The sequence below is a fragment of the Labeo rohita genome, chromosome 19 (assembly GCF_022985175.1).
Source record: "Labeo rohita strain BAU-BD-2019 chromosome 19, IGBB_LRoh.1.0, whole genome shotgun sequence".
Classification (NCBI taxonomy): domain Eukaryota; kingdom Metazoa; phylum Chordata; class Actinopteri; order Cypriniformes; family Cyprinidae; genus Labeo; species Labeo rohita.
The window spans coordinates 39757859-39776526 of NC_066887.1; the positions used below are offsets into that span (position 1 = coordinate 39757859).

General features: G+C 37.7%; 1 protein-coding gene across 1 annotated transcript; it reads right to left on the reverse strand.

Annotated features, from left to right (window-relative positions):
* Window positions 1-3566: 3566 nt before the first annotated feature.
* LOC127182343 (tumor necrosis factor receptor superfamily member 11B-like) lies at window positions 3567-6266 on the reverse strand. The gene is made up of 4 exons (XM_051137610.1): window positions 6110-6266; window positions 5575-5968; window positions 4316-4501; window positions 3567-4202 (listed from the first exon to the last, which is right to left on the reverse strand). Exons 1-4 carry the CDS (start codon window positions 6110-6112, stop codon window positions 3916-3918), a joined length of 870 nt encoding a protein of 289 aa, XP_050993567.1. The 5' UTR covers window positions 6113-6266; the 3' UTR covers window positions 3567-3915.
* Window positions 6267-18668: the final 12402 nt, after the last annotated feature.

Sequence of the window (18668 nt, forward strand, 5' to 3'; positions counted from 1 at the left end):
CAGTAGCTTGACCATTATACGAAAAATAGGGTTAAACAAAACAGTCTTGTGGTCAGAAAATAACAATTTGCACACTACCGACAGAAAATCCAAATGTTAACACTAAATCGAGGGTATGACCACATTCATGTGTAGGGCCTACAACACACTGTGACAGACCAAATGACTCTAAAAGATGATTAAACTCTTTAACCAAGGGTCTGGAAGGACAACACACGTGAATATTAAAGTCTCCCAAAATTAAAACATTATCAGAGCAAATGTAGAGTAAGCCTTAGTAGATGTAGAACAGGGGTGCCCAGCCCTGTTCCTGGAGATCGACCTTCCTGCAGAGTTTAGTTCCAGCCCTGATCAAATACACCTGTCTGTAATTATCAAGTGCTCCTTCAGATCCTAATTAGCTGGTTCAGGTGTGTTTGGTCAGGGTTAGAGCCGAACTCTGCAGGAAGGTCGATCTCCAGGACCAGGGTTGAGCACCCCTGATTTAGAAGTTTGCATTCAAACTTATTTTTAAAAATAACAGCAAGGTCCCCACCCTGTCCAACTGACTTTGGGGAGCTAAAAAAGCGACAGTCTGGAGAGGAAAGTTCAGAAAAAGGAGCCATATCCCCAATGATGAGGCAAGTCTCCGTATAGAAAATCCAAATCAGAAAAAAACATTCAAAAAGACTTGTTTGAAAGAGATGTCACATTGATCAACGCCATTGTCACTGAAACATAGCCAGAAGAAGGTTGAGAAGATGAACCGCAGGCTTTTCCTGGCTTACCGCTACCCCCGGTCTCCATGTCGCAGCCTAATTATGTTAGAAATATGCTAGCAACATGTTAATTATGCTAGAATCATGATAGCAACATGCTTATCATGTTAGTGACACATTAACAACATGCTAATTGTGCCAAAAATATGCTAAAAACATAACTGCATCCCAAATGTCACACTATGCACTTAAGCACTATGCACTCAACCATGTAGTGTATGCATTATATAAGGTTATTTTGTCATTCATAAACAGCCTGAGTCTAAAAGCCCCTCCGCCTTTGCTACGTAAGTAAAGCTGCGACAGTTGAGTAAATTAAGTGTCTGTTAAGTGCATCATTTGGGTATTTAAAGTGCACTTTCTTATTTTTGGAATTTTCAGTGTGAACACACTACTTACGCTATTTATACTAGAAAACGTTATAGAATAGTGTATAAGCACGCCATTTGGGATGCACCAAATCTCTGAACATGCTAATCATGCTAAAAACCTGCTAGCATCATGCTAATCATGATAGAAACATGCGGTAACGCTTTCGAATACGGTTCCGTCATTAATGAATAACTACACAGGAACAAATGACTAATGCACTATTTACATTCTAGTAACTACTATTAACTAACAAGAAACAAAGATTAACAAATCAGTAAGTAATAGAGCTCAGCTGAACGTGGTAGTTGACTATTAGCTAATCTCTAACTACTATTTTTTTCATATCTCCCAGAGAACTACGAAGAACTACTATATACATGTTCATAATTAATGTAAATAATGCAAAATGTATAATTCATTCTAAAGAGAAGATCATGGTAACCCACTAGTAATGACTACGGTATTACCAAATACTTCAGAAGGAATTACTAATTATTTGGATCCATATTCTAAAGTGAAGATCATGACAACTTCTTAGTAATGACTAAAGTCATTAAAAACTATTGAGGTTTTTGTAAGGTTCTGGACAGTCATACTTCCGATGGCTTTGGTAACACTTGAGTCGTTACTACTGGGTTACCATGATCTTTGCTTTAGAATACGGATCCAAATAATTAGTAATTCCTTTAGAAGTATGTAGTAACACCTGAGTCATTACTGTTCAAAACCTTACATATAACTCAATAGTTTACAGTGGCTTCATTACTAAGTAATGATATTACAGTGATATTATTACTAAGTCATTACTAAGAATTTGTCATGATCTTCACTTTAGAAGACGGATCCAAATAATTAGTAATTCCTTCTGAAGTATTTGGTGATACTTGAGTCATTACTAGTGGGTTACCATGATCTTTACTTTAGAATTAATGATACATTTTGCATCATTCACATTAATTATTAATCTGTATATAGTAGTTCTTTGGGAGCGATGAAAAACTAGTAGTTACTGATTAGCTAATAGTGAACTACTACTTTCAACTGAGCACTATTACTTACTGATTCATTAATCAGAGTTTCTTGTTAGTTAATAGTAGTTACTAGAATGTTAATAGTGCATTAGTCATTTATTCCTGTGTAGTTATTCACTAATGAAGGAACTGTATTCTAAAGTGTTACCAAACCTGCTACCAGTGCTAATCATGCTAGAAACATGTTAAAAACATGGCATGTTAGAAACATTCTAATCATGTTTAAAACATTCTAACAACATGCTAATTATACACAAATCATGTTAACAACGTGTTAGACACATGCTAACAACATTACAACATGCTAATCACGTTAGCAACATGCTAACAATGCGCTGATTATGTTTAAAACATGTTAGCAAGATGCTAATCATTTTACAGTATATTAGCAACATGGTATTCATGTTCGAAACATGTCAACAACATGTTAATTACACCAAAAACATGCAAGCAACATGCTAACAACATGTTAACCATGTTAAAAAGATGCTAACATGCTAATAATGTTAACAACATGCTAATCATGCCAAAAACATGTTAGCAGCATGTTAATATTGCTAACATCTTAATTAGCAACATGCTAATTATGTTAGAAATAGGCTAGCAACATGCTAAAACGATACTAACAACATGATAATTATGTTAGAAACACATTAGCAATGTGCTAATCATTCTAGAAACATTAAAGAAACGTGCTAGCAGGTAATTATGGTAGACGCATACTAGCGACATGCTAACCGTGTTAGTAACACGTTAACAACATGCTAATTGTGCCAAAAATATGATAAAAACATGTTAATCATGCTGAAAAAGTGCTACCAACATGCTACCCTGAAAGCACACATACATCACGGAGACGTCTATTTGACATCTGCAAGACGTCTGTAGGACATTTAGGATGTCAAACAGGTGTTACGAAAATGTCTTTATGATGTTTATGATTTAGAATGTACGTAAGACTGACATCTGAAAGATGTCTGTTAGATGTTTGTACACAGCACATGATTTCCAGATCAAGCGATCTTTAACAGACATCTTGCAGATGTACTTCTGCTTTCTGGGTAACACCACATTAAGTCATTCTTGCAATGTGCTAGATTAGGCAACGTCTGTCTAATCTAATCTATGTAAACATTTATACTTCAAGCTTTTCTAACTGCTTCACTTTCAGGCGAGGCTTTCTCAGCCTTTTTAGGTGAATTTTAATGTAGTTGTCATGTAAGGTGAGGCATACGTTAATGATTAAAACACTAGCCTGTAAACACTATAACCAATCAACTTAAAACAGAAGTCGATTATGCAGACAGTTGTCATGCATAATATTATATCACTCTTATCTTGCCTAGAACACACGAGCAGACACATTTCAGGTTAATCAAAGAAAAACCCTAGAGACCGTCAGAAGCTCGTTTCACCGTTTAATGAGCTGTTTTGTAGTCTGACACACAGTTTAGTCAATAAATAGGGAACAGCATTTTCAATGCAAAACCAATACAACACAAAAATCATCTGCATTATTTACAAAACAGTGGAGTCCAGTGCAACACAGCATGTGAAATTTATTGACAGGACAGACTGTAAAGTGCATGAGTACAATCTGAGCGTCACACATCCAGCACCCTTCGCTGGAAGCTTTAAGGGTCAGGACAAAATCTGATGCACTTCTAGACTTTATAAAGCAGGTGAGACAGTATCAAAATCAAATCGCAGTGAGTGTTTCAGTGCAGCGTGAACAACCTTCGTCTGTCGCACGGTTACAACTCTCTGCTTCTGCAGTGCTGCTGGAATCGCAGGATTTTGCGTGCGATTCTGTCTGCGAGGAGACTCTGGTGCGTTTCCTCCAGGATGGACGGCAGGTTCAGCAGTTCCTCCTCAGACGTCCCGTCGTTCCGCTGGAGATGCTGCGGCGCGGCTCGCTTGCCGTTCCTCCTGCCGCTCCCCCTGCGCAGACGCCGGTTCACTAACTTCTGCATACGCTCGATGGGAATCCCAAACTGAACGTGCAGACCAGACAGAACCGGCTTGAATAAATCCTCCCAACCTGGAAGAAGAACAGCGGCTGAGGATGAATTCTCCATCATTTCACACTGTAAAAATCATTTATTAAAGACGACTGGAGTGCAAGTCTGATTGTGAATGTGTGTGTCAGTGTACCTTTCGGTGTGTGATCGTGATGGTCACATGTTGCACACACACTGTCATGCCACCTGGATCCCGGCAGCAGCAGCAGTTTATGGTCCTCGCAGGCGCTGTGAGTAACGCACGTTGTGTTTTCTTGAGTAACATCTGCGAAGTGTCCGTCTGCGCAGAGCTCACACACCGTGTCTTTGTGCGGCGTCCCTGCATACACACAATCAATCACCCGTCATCACATGAATCACTGAATAAAGCCAGCGGAGGCAAGAGGCAACAAAACACCAGCTGTGTGGCGAAACACCACTAAGCTTTTAATGATGAACTTACATGATACTTGATAACAGGTGTGAGTATCAGCTGTTGCCTAGCAACCGTAAACAAACTACAGTGACGTTGTGAACTCACACGGAGAAGAATAGCTCGACTGAATATTAATACTATGACTTGTTCTGAACATTTGTGACTCATGACCACAAAAAACAGTCATAAGGGTATATTTTTTCAAACTGAGATTTATACATCATCTGAAAGCTGAATAAATAAGCTTTTCATTGATGTATGGTTTATTAGGATAGGACAATATTTGGTGCAAAAAAGTCTAAATATTGAGAAAATCACCTTTAAAGTTGTCCAAATGAACTTAGTAATGCATATTACTAATCACAAATTACATTTTGAAATATTTATGGTAGGAAATTTACAAAAAGGTGAAAATGATTTTTGGCATAAAAGAAAAATCATTTTGACCTGTACTATGTATTTTTGGCTATTGCCACAAACATACCCATGATACTAAAGACTAGTTTGTACTCCAGGCTCATATTTATTAATATCAGAACTATTTTTTTTTTTTTTTTTTTTTTTTTATCAGAACTTTGCTCAAAAAAGTTTCATAAAGATGACACTGTGAGTTATGAAATGTAATGCAACTTTAAATGTATTAAACTTATCTAAATAATATCTTTATCTTTAACAGTTCGTATTAAATCATTAAATGTGTGATATTATGTGTGAGTTATTAGTTGAATTCTAATTTAAAAGTAATCTAAATAATTACATTTATATGATATTAAGATAAAACTGAGTTATTGATGAAGGAAAGATGATTAAGGTAAGATTATTATTAGGATATTAGCTTTTAATTAAAAGACACGCGTATCTATGATTGTTTTGTAACTTATTTTAGGCTTTTCATAAGTTGTATACTATCTGTGTACACTTGTATATATTATATGTATATATAAATAAAACGTATTATTATTATATAGGCAGGTTACCGGAAGCTTTGACTCCGTGACCCGGTTTGCAGGTGCTGTGTCTCCTGCAGAAGTGCTCATCCCAGTAGAATCCCGCCTTGCATTCGCAGAGTGTGTTGACGGATCCGTTACACGGCCGAACGACTCTCATGGTCTGATGGTCGGAGCAGGTGTCGCAGCGCAGACAGTCCGGGATGTAGTTCCAGAACTCCGTGAACAGACCCGCACCGCACGGGGCGCATTCCGTCTGGCTGGAGCGCGTGCAGTGCGCGCGCAGGCGTGATCCCGGGGGACACCGATTACACAGCAGCTGTTGTCTGGTGACCGGATCCGTGCGCCAGTAAGTGTACTCTTCCTCACCATTGGCTCCAGAGAGAGCGGACACCAGCAAAAAGCATACTGAGCATAAGAGAAACTAGAGAAACGAAAGCGCAATGAAGATTATATATATATATATACACACACATACATGACATTAAGCTATTAAGATATTAAAATAAAGTTAGGAGTATTTCAACAAGCATCACTCTGAATGATGACGCGATTGGTCACTCACCATCTTTGGCGCTGCTGTCGGGCTTCATTGATGCTCGTGGTGTGCGCTTTTATATCCTCACAGACCCGCCCACGGATCAATCCAGCTCATGACAAATGTCATTTAACAGTAAAACTAGAGCAGGAAAAATGAGTCATTCCACCTGCGGGACCAGAAAACAGATGAAACCCCTACAGACAGGAACCGAGACTAGAGAGAGACCCTTTTCACTCCCGACGGTAACAACACAACACATAGTAACAGCGTCACAATCTACAACACCAAGCTGACATCAAACGCAATAATAATAATTATAATAATAAAAAGAAGGATGATAAATCAGAGCACAAGTTTTTATAAGCGCAACTAATTTAACTCTTGGGCGTTAAATCTGATGCCATTGATATGGTCAGACTTTTTTTTTCTTGCGTAACGGTGTTTTTTCACAATCATTAGCGCATCACCAGATCTTTACAAACTCAAAACAAAACAACATCATTTCACAATATAGAAGAAACACGATTCTGTTAGTGGAGTTGTTTTTTCATGTGACTCTTGATGCATAAATAAGTGTTTTAGTTTAACTTGATTAAATCTTTAGATAATTCCCTGCTAAAAACACACACGTATTAGTGTGTATATATAATATAATAAAAACACCGTTACGCAAGGAAAAAAAATAGTCTGACTGTATCAATGCCATCAGATTTAACGCTCAAGAGTTACATTAGTTGCGTTTATTATTATTGTGTTTGATGTCAGTTTGTTGTTGTAGATGGTGTTTATTGTTACGCTGTTTCTATATGTGTTGTTCCCATTAATAAACAATCATAATTTTATCTTAATGTCTGTGTCATGTATTTAATAATGTGCTGGTTGACTGGTCTTAGCTGGTTTTAGTTGGTTAGTCAGCTGAAAGAAGTGGTCAAAACCTCTCTAAAACCATCAGATCTAAAAAAGTCCATCACTCCGCACAGTCTGGTTTCAGTTGGTTTTTCTTTTTTTCAGCACATGATTTGGGTCACAAACACTATCATTGGCCAGAGCAGACTAAGCTGGTTTTAGCTGGCCTTCTGTCTAGTTATGGATGGTATAGCAAGCTGATTTTAGAGAGGTTTTGACCACCAGCTTAAACCAGGCAAGACCAGCACAAGCTGGTTTCAGCTTTTCTTTTTTTTAAATAATAGATGACTAACATGTAAGAGTATTTTATGCCCCCATTGTTTTAAATAATAGGAAACGACATCATGATGCATGACTACAAAAGTCTTACAACTGAAATTTCTTTATCTTCAGTCAGTTTTCATATCGTTTCTGCTAAATATGTAGTGAACATAAACAGCAAAAATGCCAACTGTTAACTAAACTGAAAAAAAAGTGCAGAAAACAGCACAGCTTAGTTATAAGTGGTCACTCTTACAATAAAAATAAAATATGGATATAAATAATGTGTGTTTGACTTATAGGACAGAGAATATTTATTAGAATATTGTGCAGGAACTTGATCCCTGGTCATTCACTGTGATTTATTTCTATCTATTTTTGTCAGTAAGAACACACTAGATTTGTGACTATAGTAGTAACTACTAGTTAAGAGCTCTAGTGCCGCCTGCAGGCCGATATGTTAATACAGAGATAAAGCAGCTGATGGAAACACACCTGACCTTAAATAGTCATAGTTCATCCACAAATTATGTCATTTGCTTTCTTCAGTGGAACACAAAAGCCACAGTGACTTGCAGTGTGTATTTTTCCTCCATACAATGAAAGTCAGTGGGAACTACGCAGTCTTCCAAATCTCAAAAGGTAAAACAGAAAGTCATAAGGGTTGGAAGCCAGTTTCCACTACATAATAAAGAAAACAAATGGCAATCAACCTTTTCTCTCACAGTTCTGACGTATTTGTACTCACAATTCAGAAGACAAAAAAAAAAAAAAAAAAAAAAAAAAACAGTTGTGAGATATAAAGTCAGAATTTAAAGGGAAATTTTGCATTGTGAGATATAAATTAAGAAAAATCTGAATTGCAATACAAACTCAGAATTAGGAAGAAAAAAACTTGACTGTGAAATATAAACTCTGAATTATGAGGAACAATTCAGAATTGCAAGACATAAACTCTACTAAATGTTTTTTGGATGTTTCACCATGAACACTTCCTCTCCTTGGTCTTCAAAAATGTGTAATATTAATTTAGTGACACTCATGGAAATATGATATTTTGTACATCAAAATATGACTTTCTATTACGAAACAGGATGTTGATTTCATACATGTCCTCATATGAGGACACCGGGACTGAAAGTATGTTTATTACGCATTTTGGGAGACACAACAAATGAATAGGCAAAGAAATTATATTTCAATATTCCTATGAAATATTATGTACTATTATGAAAATATTGTCAATTATTACTCCCATTATTCCACTAACATGTTTTTTATTACGTGTTGCCCCAAAAACACATTAATATGCAAATTAGATGGTTCATTGGTGTCAAATCGGCTCAAATTTTTGATTTTGCTATTTTTTTTCCTTAAGAAAGATAGACGTATAGTGATGAAAGCTAAAATATTAAATGTCATGGATGAATATTTTTAGAGTAATCCACTATTTTGTAGAGGGAGGTCAAAATGGCCTTCACCTTAGCTTCAGAGTCAAGTTACGGGGGTAAAAATGACTTCAGCAAAATGGCAGCGTTTCTAGCAGTTCTATTAGTAAAATCTGTTGACTTGATCAGTCTTTGTTGCATTATGTGCCTATGGTGACCATTCACAAATGGAGAAACAGCACTTTTCAAGTTTTTCTCCAAAGTTTGCATGTCTGTAACTGAAGAAGTGTTAAAGATATTTTAATGCCCTCTTAGATATTGGGTCTTAACAAACTTTTCCTTTTGGCATCTTCATTTTTAAGGCCCTGTATGGTTCAGTTCCAGAAATAATGGAATTTCAATATGGCTCCAGGAGTAAATTGTTACAATTTCCACATTATTAGTGGTCAAAAACCAAATGTGTGTCAGCTTGAAAAAAATATGATACTTCTTTTCTTTTAAAGAGGAATGTCTGAAGAACATAATGTTGAAAATAGAAATGTATCTTGTTTCTTTCCGTCAAGACAACTGCATTGAACAAACCAGTCTGAGTGCCATAAATATTCTTTTCTTTTAGAATCTTAATTTTCAAGGCCCTACATCTGTCACGGTTGTGTGGGAATGAGACGAACTAAGACTAGATATAACAAAAAGTCTTTAATAAACTCCACAAATGGTATATCCAGACAGGTAGGCCAGGGGAACACACACACCAACATAACATTAAGGTCCAACAACAAACAATGAACGGAATCCAACTTATAAAGGAGTGCTAACCATACAAAGACAGGTGTGGGTGATTAACCAATAATAACTTAACAAGGTGGAGGAAGGGCTGACGACTCCAGGGGGCTGACCAACAGCGGCAGAGCAGGTGGAGGTGGAGTCCGAGGCGGAGACAGAGAGCCGAAGATTCAGGGCGACACAGAGGATCCGGAGGGCCAAGGCGGAGCTGGAGCGACAGAGGTAAGATCGTTATTCACGTCGGCACAAATGATGTTCGACTTCGCCAGTCGGAGATCACTAAAAATAATGTTAAAGAGGTGTGTGAACTTGCAAGTATGATGTCAGACACTGTAATTTGCTCTGGCCCCCTCCCTGCGTATCATGGTGATGAGATACATAGCAGACTGTCGTCACTAAATGGCTGGATGTCTAAGTGGTGCCCGCAGAATAACATAGGTTTCATAGACAATTGGACAAGTTTTTGGGGCAGACCTGACCTGTTGAAAAGAGATGGTCTTCATCCCTCCAGGGGTGGTGCTGCTCTTCTCTCTAGTAATATGGCATAAAATCTTAGAGTTTGCACTTGACTAACTGGGGCCCAGGTCAGGAAGCAGACAGACTGGCTAATCCGACCGTCTGCTAGCCGCCTCACGTCACCAAAATCAGTTAATTCTCAGCACATAGAGACCCTTTCACCTAGATATCATGCTATAGAGACTGTGTCTGTTCCCCGAGCTAGACAATACAAAAGACGTCCAAACCAATTTAAGAGTAACAGTCTAATCAACGTTCAACAAATAAAAAAATGTACATAATGCAGAGAAACAAATGATAAAACTTGGCCTATTGAATATCAGGTCCCTCTCTACAAAAGCGCTTTTTGTAAATGATATGATCATTGATCATAACCTAGATGTGCTATGTTTGACAGAAACCTGGCTAAAATCAGATGATTACATTATCTTAAACGAGTCTACTCCTCATGATTACTGTTATAAACATGAGCCACGTCTAAAAGGTAAAGGGGGAGGTGTTTCTACAATTTATAGCAATATTTTCAGTGTTTCTCAGAGAGCGGGCTTCAAGTATAACTCGTTTGAAGTAATGGTGCTTCATGTAACATGTAACAAGTGTTAATGATAAATCCCTCATGACGTTTGTACTTGTTACTGTATACAGGCCACCAGGGCACCATACAGATTTTCTTAAAGAATTCGCTGATTTTACATCTGAGCTGGTGTTGGCTACAGATAAGATCTTAATAGTAGGTGACTTTAACATCCATGTTGATAATGAAAACGATGCACTGGCAGCAGCATTTACAGGCATTTTAAATTCTATTGGAGTTAGACAACACGTGTCAGGTCCCACTCATTGTCGAAATCATACTCTAGACTTAATACTGTCACATGGAATTGATGTCAATGCCGTTGAGATTCTGCAGCAAAGTGATGATATCTCTGATCATTATCTAGTCTCGTGTATTCTCCAGATGACTAAAACTGTAAATTCAACTCAATGCGAAACATACCAATTTGAAAAACTAACGGATTGTGTAGTTGAGTTAAAAAATTGGATGACAAGTAATTTCTTACTGCTAAATTCTGAAAAAAACGGAGGTGTTAATTATTGGACCTAAAACCTCAGCGTGTAATAACCTAAAACACTGTCTAATACTTGATGGCTGTTCTGTCAATTCTTCGTCATCAGTTAGGAACCTAGGTGTGCTATTTGATGGCAATCTTTCCTTTGAAAACTACATCTCTAGTATTTGCAAAACTGCATTTTTCCATCTCAAAAATATATCTAAACTACGACCTATGCTCTCAATGTCAAATGTTGAAACATTAATTCATGCGTTTATGACCTCAAGGTTAGATTACTGTAATGCTTTATTGGGTGGTTGTTCTGCTCACTTAATAAACAAACTCCAGCTGGTCCAAAATGCAGCAGCTAGAGTTCTTACTAGAACCAAAAAGTATGATCATATTAGCCCGGTTCTGTCTACACTGCACTGGCTCCCTATTAAACATTGTATAGATTTTAAAATCTTGCTAATTACTTATAAAGCCCTGAATGGTTTAGCTCCTCAGTACCTGAGTGAGCTCTTATCGCATTATAGTCCCTCACGTCCGCTGCGTTCTCAAAACTCTGGCAATTTGATAATACCTAGAATATCAAAATCAACCACGGGCGGCAGATCATTTTCTTATTTAGCGCCCAAACTCTGGAACAATCTACCCAACACTGTTTGGGACACAGACACACTCTGTCAGTTTAAATCTAGATTAAAGACCCATCTCTTTAACCTTGCTTACACATAACACATCAACATATTCTTTCAAATCCGTTAAAGGATTGTTAGGCTGCACTAATTAGGTCAACCGGAACTGGGAACACTTCCCATAACACCCGATGTACTCCGTGCATCATCAGAAGAATGGCATCTACGCTAATATTAGTCTGTTTCTTTCTTATTCCGAGGTCACCTTAACCACCAGATCCAGTCCGTATCCAGATCAGATGGTCACTGCAGTCCCCCGGATCCAGTCCAAACCCAGCCCAGATGGTGGATCAGCACCTAGAGACGACCTCTACAGCCCTGAATGTCAGCGGAGACCACATCAACTAGATGAGCCCCAGAGACGGATCCCCAGTGAAGACCTCGTCACCTAGACGGCTGTCGGCACAGGACCACGGGACCTGGTGAGTCCTCTGCGTCTGGCCAGAGGAGAACTGGCCCCCCCGACTGAGCCTGGTTTCTCCCAAGGTTTTTTTTTCTCCATTTGTCACAGATGGAGCTTTGGTTCCTTGCCGCTGTTGCCTCTGGCTTGCTTAGTTGGGGACACTTTCTCTTCACACGATATTGTATTTTATTTTATTTGATTAACTACCTTTACATAAAAAATTGAATGTTTATTGTTGCCCTTTTGCATTGTTGATGTACTATTTCCTATTAAACACTGTACAGCCGCCTTGTCACAATTCTGTATTGTTAAAGGCGGTGTATAAATAAAGGTGACTTGACTTGACTTGTTAGTCATTACGGTTTACAATGCAAATATGCAAAAAAATTACAGGAACCCAGGGATTAGGACTGTACAGTGTGACTCAGCAGATTATGAATGACCAGGATTAATTGTTAACTCTAGGTAAAGTATGAACAGTGTGAAATGTTCCCATCTATATATAGATGAATAGGGTTCAGAATTACCCAGTGTTAATTATTTCAATTGTGAGAGACATTAAATGTTTGAGGTACTATCAGTGATTCTGCCAAATGTGCTCTTTAGCAGCAGCTACTACTTGATCTATGACTATGCTGACTATGCTTCATATTTTATAACAATAAAATGAATGCATTTTGAAACATTGCGTTGGACAAACATTGGACAAAAGCAACCACACTTCCCTATGAGGTCAAACATGTTACAATACTGCATGATAAAACTCTTGGTAGCTTCAGAAGCTGTTAAAATGAACAAAATCCCTTCTTCCAAATACACCTAAAACTGATTCAAATATAGAATCTTATGAATAGACTACAGAGAGCAAGGTAATGTGCCTCAACTTGACCAATTAAGTGCACTTTTAGCGTTCAGACAGCTATGTTCTATACAATTGTTTTAATAAAGGGGAACAAGATAGAATTCTTATTTCAGTCTTATTTATTATTTTCAGACATTTTTCTTTAAATAAAATAAGTATCAGCTGTATACAGAGTGACCAACATTTAGTTTTCGACCACTGAAAATGAGCAACATTCAGCAATCTGGACATGGAGCCTCATTGAGATCCTCATATCTCTGGGACTGAATGATGTAGGACCTTGAAAATGAAGAGTTCAAAAGCAAAGTTTCTTAACAACTAGAATCTGAAATCACATTGCAATATCTTTATTCCTTCTTGAGTTATAGGCACACGAACCTTGGAAAAGGAATATTTATGGCACTCGGACTGGTGTGTTCAATGCAGTTGTCTTGACAGAAAGAAACAAGATACATCTCTAGTTTCAACATTATTTGTTCTTCAGACATTCCTCTTTAATAGAAAGGAAGTATCATATTTGTTTTTTAACCACTCAAAATGTGTACAGTTTATTGATTTTCTCCTGGAGCCATATTGAAATTCCATTATCTCTGGAATCGAATCTCACATGGCATTACAAATAAAGATGCCAAAAGGAAAGTTTGTTAAGACCCAACATTAAGATATCTGTAATATTTCTTGAGTTACAGACATGCAAACTTTGGAGAAAAACTTGAAAAGTGCTGTTTCCTCATTTTTGAATAGTCACCATTGGCACATAATGCAACAAAGACTGATAAAGTCAACAGATTTTACTAAGAGAACTAATAGAATCTTTGTGTAAAAATAAGATGATGATGCTGCCATCTTTCGAAGTCATTTTTACCCCCCTGTAATTTTACTCTGAATCAAAGGTGAAAAATGCTGTTTGGACCTTCCTCTACAAAATAGTGGATTACTCAGTAAATATTCATCAATGACATTTAATATTTTAGCTTTCATCACTATGCATGTCTATCTTTCTTCAGAACAAATATTACCAAAATCAAAACTTTTAGCTGGGGACCACTGGTTAATTTGACACAGAATGACCCAGATTTTGTTTATAGAAAATGAGAAAACCTGTTTATGGCCATTTTACACACATTTTGCGTAAGGAAAAATGGTATATAAAATCATTCTGTTATAACATAGTTGAGACTCATCTTTATACAAAATTTGGTAAAAAAAAAAAAATCCTGAAAACTAAAAATGTATTGGTGAATCAATTGTTTTTGCCTATGCATGTTCATTTATGTTTTTTCATTTATTTTTTAAATTGAGTTCTGATGTCCTCTACCAAGGACATAGCATAACTTATGAATTAAATATCATTTAATTTTTTACACAATTTTTTTTTTTTAATGTTCTAAACCTGGGGTGTTCAACCCTGGTCCTGGAGATCGACCTTCCTGCAGAGTTCAGCTCCAACCCTGAAAAAACACACCTGAACCAAATAGTTAGGATCTGAAGGAGCACTGGATATTTACAGACAGGTGTGTTTGATCAGGGTTGGAACTAAACTCTGCAGCAAGGTTGATCTCCAGGAACAGGGTTGGGCACCCCTGCTCTAAACAATGTGATGACGTGAAAAAAAAAAATGTTTTACTACGTTTTTTCCCCAGGTCGCAGGAAGATAATTGTCAAATCTAAACTCTGAAATATGAGGAAAAATTCTGAAATGTGACACATAACCTGTACAGAATTGCAAAATATAAACTGAAAATTCAAAGGAAAGAGTCAGAATCGTGAGAAACACTCAACAGTGCTATCATTCTAGTACTAATAGTTGCAAAGTCACTTACAGTCATCAGAGGGTCTAAAGTGGATCAACAAAATGTAAGCAGAAAAAAAATGTCAGAGCTCTGAGTTTATATCTCGCAGTTCTATTTTCTTCCTCAGACCCACAAAAACAAAGGTCAAGTTGTGAGACAGACCTTTTTTTTAATCCACAGTGGAAAAAGGCATGAGTGGCAGTAAATGATGACCTGTTTTTCTATACTGAGTATATGATTCGACTTGCTTATCGAATGACACGCTCATACTTTCACTGAAGCGTCTACACATTTCCACTTATTTCTGTCGTTGACTGTCAGCCAGCGGCGTCTCACACATTCATAACTTATTTTATCGGATTCATCGCCATGCATTCAGATGAACTGAATCACCCAACATTCAAACTCAGTGACAGAGCAAGAGCTGTTAGACAACTGCTATATGAAAACAGTGAGTCATAGATGGGTCATTTCCCATTTGAGGGGATTCCTCAAACACAAACAAATCTCGAGGCGTTACACGTGGAAAATCTCCTGAGTTTAGCGTGCTACTACGGAGAAAAGAGAAACTAGAAGGGCGGAGGAGGGAATCCTTTGGGTGGGCGGCAGTGTTTACATCACAGTCAAACACAAACTAATGAAACTAACCCACTCAGATGATTCAGCTGGACAGAAATACAGAAATGCTAACAAACATCAGGAGCGACTGAATTACCGAGAGTACAAATGTCAACCTTGTCAAATTTTGACTGATTTTTATGCAAGTAAACGTCTGAATAACCGCAGTAATATTTTCAGATAAACACTTATTGTACTGAAGCAGCTTGGCTTTACTCACTTCTCCATGAATCTTTTTTCTCTCCGCTGCCCTGAGTTTAGTCCGGTGCTCCCAAGGACATCTGTTAACAAGGGGTTGGAGTGAATATAAACATTGTCTAGACAGATAGAGTGGAAAATAGCATATCTGTGGCACAATTCACATCTGAGAAAGGAGTGGGTGTGGGTGAAAAAAAAAACAATACCACCAAAGAAAGTCAAAAGGAAGAAAGAGATCCAAGGTTTTGTCTAAATGAAACTAGCAGAGGGGTTGGTGCTGCGACGGAAAGTAGTTAAAAGCGATAATGAAATGACCTGAGACGTACGACCGAGATGTTATCTGTGATACAATGGCGTGGAAAGATGTGATCAAGTGAGTTAGATCATTTATAGGTACCTGTTCTGTTGAAAAACAAATGAGCTCAGAGCAAGTTGAAGTCTGGGAATGAGGACAGCAGCATATCCAGTTCTTCTAGAAATATGCCCAGCTGCTCACTGATTTACATTGCAAGCATCAGTTTTTCTTTATAGAAACAAAATAGCATATTTAGTCTCAGAATTAAATTGAGCTGTTTTTTCCACCATATTCACAGACTATATGAGCCATAAAAGCCTGATGCATCAAATATACGACGCTAAACACAAAAAACACTATATATTAGTATACACAGTGCCTACAGAAAATCATCCTACCCTGTGAAAAATAGCTTAACCTTTTGCCACTTTACACCCTGGAAAATAGAATAAATTAAGTCTACATTTTTGAGCTGCATGCACAATATAACCCTCATCATTAAAGTTAAAATATCATTAAAAATATAATTTAACCCTCTGGTGCTCTTCAGTCACTTTTGACCGAACAATTTCAATTTTAACCATTGGAATGGTACGAAACTTGGAGACTTGGAATATGAACACACAAAAAAAGTGAGGGCTTGATTTGAGCAGGCTAAGTGGTCGTAAAAAAAAAATTTCGGTCAGAAATGACCAACCATAGGAAATGAATGGGAAATTGACAAAAGCACAAAAATTCAGCACATTTTTGTGTGTACAATGCAGAAAAAGTACACAGCAATGAAGGGGTTACACTCTAAAACATCAAGAGTGCAAAACAGACACATCCACACATACACATACACATTCAAATGAATTGGTATGGTTATAACCATATAGTCATAACGAGTCCGAAAACTGAAAGAAGAGGCTGAAATCAGATCAGACCCAGAATGATTAAGCTCTGATAAAACATTCCTGTTCATTATTGTTACATTTTGATAGAATTTTAATCTTTTTAGTAAAAAAAAAGGCTTTCTCTGTGTTCAGGTTTGACTGAACCTTTACAAAAAGTTGTCTTTGGAAATGTCTAAATATGTATCCAAACCCACAACTCAATCAAAATAAGTATTTATGTCTAAAAACAATAAAATAATGGGTTAAATCATGGAATTACAGATGTTTTTCTTATTTTACTCCAACCAGATGGTACTAATCTGGCTTTAAAAATTGGATTTTAAAGGCATTGTCTCTGTTTTAACATGAAATACTGTCATAATTGGAAAGTACTAGAAAATATTTGAAAAACATTTTTTTTTTTCAACTATTTTCGATGGGAAAAATGATCATAATTATTGCATAAATATGAATTAATACCATGAAATTCTCTCAAAATACAAAATAAAAAATATTATGAAACAAAAATATGCTAAATTTTAGGTGTCCGGACACTTGTGGACCATGAAGACCACAAGTGTGACTTCCAAATAAGGAGCACCAGAGGGTTAATTAGTGAAATGCCTGGTTTGGTAAAGTGATGAGCCCCTTGGAGGATACCATTATAAACTTGCTCAGTTGCAAGCAATTAACTTCCAGATTAAACACCAGACTAATTGCCAATTGTAGTGGTGTTGATTACTTCAGAATAAAATGAGCCATTTCTTGAAGACTCGACTGTTAGTATTGCATGGTACGGCAAAGAATTCACTATGGTTGGGAAAGTGCTTTCAAAAGACCTCCGGGTACCCTCGGAGTACCGTTCAGAGCATCATTAAGAGGTGGAATGTGTATGGCACCACCAGCACATTGCCTAGACCAGGCCGTCCATCCAAAGTGGATGAAAGAGCCATGAGGACATCAATAGCAACTTTGAAGGGCTTACAAGGTTTTTATGGCTGGTTCATGTGACAACTATCTCACAAGCTTTACACAAAGCTGGCCTGTATGGCAGAGTGGCACGAAAGAAGCCTTTATTGTTTGCGCTTTGCAAAAACACATTTGGAAGAGTGGCAAATCTGGCAAAAGGTGCTATGGTCTGATTACTCCAAGCGCTATGTTTGGTGAAAAGCAAATACAGCACAGCACCCAAACCACACTATACCGAAGCATGCTGGTGGCAGCACTGTGTTGTGGGGGTGTTTCTCTACAGCTGGGACTGGGAGATTGGTCAGAATTGAAGGGAAAATGGATGCTGCCAAGTATGTGCATGTGAAGAGGCGCTGTCCCTTTGCTGGCAACTCGGCCACCTGTGTTTGAGTGTGCTTCATGTTTTATGTTTTAGGTTTATTTTTGTTTTTTTTAAATGATCGGATCCATGACATTGATATGGCGGCATTTAATATTCATACTTTAATGTGCCTATTTTGGCTCTGGGGATTAGTTGTTTGGAAGGTTACCCAAACACTGGGCCTGCAGGCTGAAAGTGAACCCAGACCATGCCCGCTTTTCATTACTTACAGCCGACAGGAGCTCCTGGAGTTGCGGCCTTCAGCTTCGCATGGATTTGTTCCCGACGCTAATTTGGCAGAGATCAAGTTCAAGATCAGGAAGAGAGGTCGCAGAGGAGGAGTTTGGATTAGGAACAGTCGGCGGAGGTATAAACCCAAGCTCCTTGGTTAATAAAGTGGATGAATTGTCTGCTCTTTTGCAGTACAATCGCCTTTATCGGCAGTGCAGTCTACTGTGTTTCACAGAGACTTGGTTGTCGGATAGGATAACAGATTCTCTTGTGAAAATGGACGGATTCTCACTATGCAGACTGGACAGAGATTCAGAACGGCAAAAAATTAGGAGCTGGTTTGTCAAGTCAAGTCACCTTTATTTATATACCAC

Excerpts from the sequence above, each read along its gene's own strand:
- LOC127182343 (XM_051137610.1), bottom strand. Across the intron at positions 4,502-5,574 it reads TCACGGAGTCAAAGCTTCCG|GGACGCCGCACAAAGACACG; the intron begins GTAACCTGCCTA and ends GTGTGTATGCAG. Across the intron at positions 4,203-4,315 it reads TCACGATCACACACCGAAAG|GTTGGGAGGATTTATTCAAG; the intron begins GTACACTGACAC and ends TTCTTCTTCCAG.